This window comes from Morus notabilis, unplaced genomic scaffold (genome assembly GCF_000414095.1).
Source record: "Morus notabilis unplaced genomic scaffold, ASM41409v2 Scaffold229, whole genome shotgun sequence".
In the NCBI taxonomy this organism is placed as follows: domain Eukaryota; kingdom Viridiplantae; phylum Streptophyta; class Magnoliopsida; order Rosales; family Moraceae; genus Morus; species Morus notabilis.
This window is the reverse complement of record NW_010362793.1, coordinates 233,765-241,029: the sequence shown is the minus strand read 5'-3', so window position 1 is coordinate 241,029 and position 7,265 is coordinate 233,765. Positions and strand designations below refer to the sequence as shown.

Genomic DNA, 7,265 nt, shown 5'->3' with positions numbered 1-7,265 from the left:
ACACAACAACCCCAAACTGGTCTTATATTTTATGGCCGAGATTAAAGTTTTACCCCAAAAAAAAAAAAAAAGAAAAGGCCGAGATTAGATTTAATGATACTAAAAAAGAAAACAAAATGATTAATTTCACCTCAAAGTTTGAGTGAATAGAATGCACATAATCGAAAGCAATTCATTCACAAAAAACAGACACATGAAACATATAAAAACATTACTATTATTGGTTGATATCTGGGTGCCTCCCACCTTAACCAATTAGAGTCTAACGAAGCTATTACATGTTTGCTTCTGGTCCATTAATATTAAATTTGGATTGTAATATTGAGTTTGCAGAGCTTAATTATCACTTGACTTAGAATTAGCATATAGATCCACCTTCATTTAATTTTTCATAATACTTTTTCCTCATTATTATAAAAATTCTCTGTGTACGCATATAGCTGAGCATTAGGTGAATCACTACAATTTTTGTGTGTACTTATTTATCTTATCTTTCGTATTACTACTCCGTTAGAAAAATAATAATAATAATAATAATAATTCGATTAATTCTTAACATAATAAACACAATAAAGGGAAGCAGTTTATTATGCAGTCATGGAAATTACTAGAAAAAATCCAAGTCTAGAAGCCAATATCACAAACAAAATCAAGAAAGTGATCTTCTTGAGGCCCCACTAGATAAGATCCGTTTGGATAATCAGCACTAGAAGAAATCCAAAAAGAAGTCTCATCATAATTTTCACTCATCATCACCTCCCCATGTGCACTTTGAGAGCCATATTCTTTTGTAATCACTTTATCACCTTCATCTAATTCACCCTTATTAGTACATAAATTTTTGTTTGGAAACTCGGATAAGTTTGTCCCTGATGGGATTGGGGTATCAAATAAATTCTTCAGCTCTCCTGAGATAATTGGTTGTGAATTCATCCTTGTTACTTTGCTCTTAATTCCCTTCTTGATTCCGAGCTTCTTGCTCAAACAAGTGTTCCAGTGGTTCTTGATCTGATTGTCGGTTCTTCCAGGAACCCGGCCGGCGATCAAAGACCACCTAATTAAGATGATAGTTAAGCACATAATTTAGTAATTAATATGATCATTCTTAGTAATAGTAACCGTTTGATTAGTATAGTGTATCTTATTAGTTTTGTCACTGCCACTATATAACATGGAGAAAGTTGTCATTTCAATTCAAAACATCAGAAAGGACAGATAGAAAAGTTTATATGAACAAGAAAACCAACATGAAATAAGACGAGAAAAAAGGAAGCTGAAAAATGGATCAAAAAGTTTTGGCCATAAAAAGGATTTCTATGATCGTTTTTGAGAAGAAAAAAACAACGCGCATGTTCAATAAATTTCAAGATATATCAGGTGCGTTTGGAATTTATTTTAAAATGATTTTATTTTTAATAAAAAATAAAAATTAAATTGTTTTGAGAATCATTCTGGGACCGATTCTGAAATTACGTTTAGTTAGTTTTTTAAGAGATTGTTTGGAGTATGATAAAAAAGTGAAATTGTATTTATTAATTAATATATTATAATATTGTTAATAAGTACTAAAAAATGATAACAGAAAAGTGAAAACAACTTTTAACTGTTTTTTAATTCCTTCGTAAAAAACCATTTTTACTGTTTTCGTTTTTATTTTCAAAACATTTCTTAAACAAACGTCGTTTCATTTTTTTTTTTTATTATTTCTCAAAATTAGTGAAAACCGTTTTAAAAAATGGTTTCAAACACGCACATCATGTACCTGAGTATTTTCATTATTAATTTATTCTGCATAATTAAAGTGAAAGAAAGAAACCTGTTTCCAAGGAGTTTATGGAGCCGAATTATGAGGTCGTCTTCTTCCTCAGAGAAGTCACCACGCTTCACACTGGGGCTAAGATAATTCATCCACCTTAATCTACAACTTTTGCCACACCTCTTCAAACGTATATGTGTGTGTGTATATATATATATATATATACACATATATAGTTAATGTTATAGTGCCTACACAAGTATGCTCCAAAACATTCATCTTCAAAAAACAAAAAACAAAAAAAAAAGGAAGAAGCTAACCTGTCTCTCTGGCAATGCGGTTCCACTTCCCTTTTCCATGCTGTCTTATGTAGTCCATCAATATTCTGTCCTCCTCAGCTGTCCACAGCCCTTTTTTGTGCTCATTTCCAGCTTTCATAGTTGAAGAAGCACAAGAGTACTTTGTAGAAGAGAAAGATATAAGCTTAGAACTGGGCTATCTTTGGAAAGAAAGAAATAATCAAATGTATATATGGTGGTTTATATACTAAGTTCATAGAGAGATTAGTGGTGGTGATAAAGTGAATATTATAGGAGCTGTCGTTGTTGGTGGTTATGTGTAAATATAAATTTCACCACCAATGTTTATAGATATGCATGGTACGGTATATGGGAAAATTAGGGACTTGATAATGGAGTGAAACGATCATCATTATGTTTATGGATATTTAGTTACCATTAATTTATACCTTCTATTTTGAGTTTATCAAAACAAATATACATTGTGTGTTGGATCTTATCAAAATTGTACCTCTAACTTCAAATTCATGGCAAATTTATACCTTTTTTAGTCAACTGATTTTGACCTTGAATGGTCGAATTCACGATAATAATATATTAATTGATGAATTCACGTTAATGAAATATTTAGCTTGAAAATACATGAATTTGTACGCTTTATTGATGATTTTTCCCCTTCATTTTTATTTAACATAACGCCTAATCCATGTTTGGTTATGGGTTTATCTATAAGTTGTAAGAGTAAATTCGTCAATTCATATGTCAACTAAACTACTTGGTGATCCAAAAAAAACTAATAAAACTTTGACATGAGAACAAAATTTAGAGGTACATTTCTAAGAACATTTTTGATGAGTGAGTGTTCTACTCACAAATTAAATGCTTTTAAGCTTAATTATTTGTTTAATTCTCAAGCATTATTTTTATTTTGATGTATTTTAGTGCATTTTGTAGGAAAATGGAGAAAATTAGACTTAGTGGCAATTTGGATCAAAATTTAGAGCAAACCACGCAAAAAAGGGACACAAAGGCCCTTTCCTGGCAGCAAGAGGCGCACGCCCACGCAACATAATGGTGCAGGCACGTGCGCCCGCGCCTCCTCTTTGAGTTGATTGAAGTTTAGGTCATTTTTTGCCCTTAATCCAATTTAGAGGGCCGAGATTGCTCCTTTGAAGGTGATGTGAAAGACTACTAAGCCACAAAAACTCTAATTTTGAGAGGCACATTTATCAAGAAAGATTGGAGACACAAACTTTAAGAACAAAAGAGAGTTTGGAGGCTGAAAATTGGAGGATTTTTCTTGGGGACATCTTGGAAGATTCTTGAAGATTGAAGCCTTGAATACCACTCTACTATAGTTTCCTCTTAATCTCTACTCTTTTTATTTTGATTTTAATTTGAAAATTGTAATTGTTATATTGAGACAACATGATTGCTTTTATGATTTTCATGATGGTTATGCTTATGGATTTGACCATGTGTGGCTAGATTTCTAATCCAGGGCCTTGATATAGCTAGCTTGAACTATGTTTTGAATATTTAGTTAGTTGTTAATGAAATCTTGACTCAATCATTTGTGTTTCTCTTGAACTTAATGCTTCTAGTTGATTGGAAAATAGACTAGTTTTTTAATATCAGTATAAAGATTCACAATCTAATGTTATTGTGAGACCGGGAGGTGATCAACACGTAGGTTATGAGGATCTTGGTAATTGTGAGACTGGGAGGTGATCAAATGCTTTGATAATCATTAAAAGGTTGAGCTTAATGAATGTGTTTATACCCAAGTTAGATAGGGATATTGGCTTATTTATTTGCACATGTTGTTTTACTTGATGCTCATGAGAGGTAATGAGATGAATTTAGAAATCTTAGATTAATGAATTTAGTTAAATTGATTAGTGTTAGCATGAGAAGATTTGGTTAACTCCCAAGATTGTAGGAGATCGTGATTATAGGAATCTACAATTAGTGAGAATATTTTTTGTTACCTTTTACATGTAAATTTCCTAGAATAGACTCTACGTTTCTAGTAGCTAATATTTGTATATATTTACCTCACGATGAGAAGAATAATATGAAAAACAGAAGATTATTGACCAAAAGATCCTTCTAATCCGTCAATTAGCAACCACTAAATAGAAAGACATGGAGAGAACGAAGCGAAGTCAAGACCCTAGAACTCTATTATTATTTTTATTTCCACTCATAATTTTGATATTTAGTTACATATTTTGTTAGATCTTGTGTTCTAGCTTTAATAGTTAAGTTAATTTGCTTTCTCGCTTCAATTACTTAATTCAATCGATTTCGGTCACCTAGATAAAATTTAATCACGAACACTTACGGTACTTAGTTTAATTCACAAAAATTCAGTCCTTGTGGGACGATATTCGACTTAGTCACTTTATTACTTTTACAACCCGTTCACTTTCAGAAAATTTTGCAACAAGTTTTTAGCGTCGTTGTGGGGGATTGAATATTTTGGATAATTTGAACTAATATTGTGATTAAGTGGCTAGTTTTAATTTAGGCTTTTCTTTTTATTTTACTTTACTACTTAATTTTCATTGTCCATTGTTGCTTGACAGTTTATGTGAAGGATTCAGAGCTTGGATTTGCTACCATATAATTCGGAAATCGAATGAGCTTGTCGTGCAAAGTGGAGGAAAAGAAAAGCAAGAATTCAAGCTATGGCGGATGAGCAAGGCAACAACAACAACAATGTCAACAATGCTGTTGTTGACAATCAAGAACGGACTTTGAGGGATTATTTTCGGCCGGTGTTGAATGACAATTAATCGGGGATCTGGCGTCAAGCGATCAAGCTAATAACTTCGAGTTAAAGGTTGCCTTAATCAGTATGGTTCAACATAATCAATATGGGGGATTGCCACATGAGGACCCTAATGTTCAGCTCTCAGTATTTTTGGAGATTTGTGACACAATCAAGATGAACGATGTTGGTGATGATGTGATTCGGTTACGCTTGGTCCCGTTTTCTCTTAGGGATAAGGCGCGAGGTTGGTTACAAGGATTAGCTCCGGGGAGTGTCTCTACTTGGGATGAGTTGGCTCAGAAATTCCTTAACAAGTTCTTTCCTCCCTTAAATACAACATAGTTGAGGAGTGAGATGGCTCAATTCAGACAGTTAGATTGTAAGCCTCTTTACGAGGCATGGGAGCGATTCAAGGACCTCATCCAGAGGCATCCTCAATATGGTTATCAAGAATGGTTCCAGATTCAATTGTTCTACAACAGGTTGAATGGGCAAACGATGACGGTTCTTAATGAGGCGACCAGTGGTACTTTTTTGTCGAAAACTACCGAGGAAGCCTAATTACTTTTGGAAGAAATGTCTACAAACAATTCCCAATGGCCTAATGAGAGGTCGATTTTAAAGAAAGCGGAGAGAGTTCATGAAGTGGATCCAATCGTTGCATTATCCACTCAAGTATCAGCCTTGGCTAATCAATTTTCAGCATGGACCACTCGGGAAGCTTTTACAAGCAAGGATGTGGCTAATGTGGTGAACACTTCTTATGTTGAAGAGGGGATTAACCAAAAACAATGCCGATACATAAACAACCAGAACTACAATTTTCGACCCGCCAACATTTTGCCAACTCACTACCATCTGGGGCTCCAAAATCACGAGAACTTCTTTTATGCCAACCAAAGAAATGTTGTACAACCGCCACTGGGGTATAATCAAAATGTGGGACCTAGTGTGACGGAGAAGAAACAACTTTTGGAAGATATTTTGACTATTTTCATGTTAGAAACCACATCAAAGTTCAAACAAGGTGATTTGAGGCTCACTAACATAGAGGACCATTGTAATAGCATGGAAGCCACCATGAAGAACCTGGAGATGCAAATTGGTCAATTGGCCAATTCCTTAAAGGGCCATCAACCAGGTCAATTTCAAAGTGACAAGGAAAAGAACCCAACCATTGTAAGGCCATTACACTTCAGAGTGAGAAAGCACTTAAGGAGCCCAAGCCCCACAAAGCTAACGCTAAGGAGAAAGAATATGAAGTTGTAGAGGAGTCACCAAAGATAGCCTCAAATCCCAATTCTATTTCATTTCTAGATAATCCTCCTATTGTTGCTCCACCTTTGTTGTTTCCTCAACGGTTTCGAAAGAAGAAACTTGATGCTCTATTTTCCAAGTTTCTTGAAATTTTCAAGAAGTTGCATATTAACTTCCCTTTTGTGGATGCCTTGGAAGAAATGTCGAACTATGTGAAGTTCATGAAGGAAGTAATGTCTAAGAAGCGGAAGTTGGAGGATTACGAAACAGTGAAATTAACAGAAGAATGCAGTCCTATTCTCCAAAGGAAGCTTTCACAAAGTTGAAAGATCTTGGGAGCTTTACTATTCCATGCACCATTGGGAGTTCGACATTCGAGAAGGCTTTGTGTGACATTGGTACTAGCATAAATCTCATGCCTTTATCAGTGTTCCGAAAGTTGGGTCTTGGTGAGATAAAGCCCATTACTATTTCTTTACAAATGGCATATCGTTCTCTTACCTATCCTCGTGGTGTTATTGAGGATGTTTTAGTCAAGGTGGATAAGTGCATCTTCCCGGTGGACTTTGTGGTTCTCAATATAAAAAAGACAAGGAGATTCACAGCATCCTTAGGAGGCCATTTCTTGCTACTGGAAAAGCTTTAATTGATGTTCACATCGTGAATTTGACTCTTCGGGTTAATGAAGAGTAATATCTTCAACTCCATGAAGTTTCCGGATGAGAGGCCCTCTTGCAATCAGATTGAGGTAATTGATTGTTGCACCAAGAGGTAACTAGAGATGTTTTTGTTGGTCTCCGGATCGAATCCGGATGCGGAAGCGTGGTGGTGCGGGGAAGAGGCGGATCGTGTATAACAAAAATTTTCATAAAACTTTTGAGATACTCTATAGATTATATTAATTTATGCACGAATAAATTAATCTCATTAACTTATATATATCAAGAACTCAATCAGGAAAAATACCTGGAAGCCGACTCGGATGATAACTTGAGTTCTTTGACCACGAACAGTCTTTGCTCCAATCTTTGTGTTTAGAAAACCAATGTCTTCCACATCAATTCCTAGAATCCACGAAGACGTGTGTGTGGGCACACATGAGACAAAACGGGTTACAATAAACACTCAAATTTCCACAAACACCATCACATGCACGATGTGGAATTTTTGGAGA

General features: G+C 34.8%; 1 protein-coding gene across 1 annotated transcript; it reads right to left on the bottom strand.

Annotated features, from left to right (window-relative positions):
* Window positions 1-624: 624 nt before the first annotated feature.
* LOC112092476 (transcription factor MYB114-like) lies at window positions 625-2,194 on the bottom strand. Its single transcript, XM_024168743.1, has 3 exons — window positions 2,077-2,194; window positions 1,817-1,946; window positions 625-1,054 (listed from the first exon to the last, which is right to left on the bottom strand). The coding sequence occupies exons 1-3, from the start codon at window positions 2,192-2,194 to the stop codon at window positions 625-627; spliced, it is 678 nt and encodes a 225-aa protein (XP_024024511.1).
* Between the last annotated feature and the right edge of the window lie 5,071 nt (window positions 2,195-7,265).

Bases quoted from the DNA above. Each gene is read 5' to 3' on its own strand.
- LOC112092476 (XM_024168743.1), bottom strand. From the start codon at position 2,194: ATGAAAGCTGGAAATGAGCACAAAAAAGGGCTGTGGACAGCTGAGGAG. The intron at 1,947-2,076 runs GTTAGCTTCTTC...ACACACATATAC, and splicing joins CCGCATTGCCAGAGAGACAG to GTTTGAAGAGGTGTGGCAAA. The intron at 1,055-1,816 runs GTTTCTTTCTTT...CATCTTAATTAG, and splicing joins CATAAACTCCTTGGAAACAG to GTGGTCTTTGATCGCCGGCC.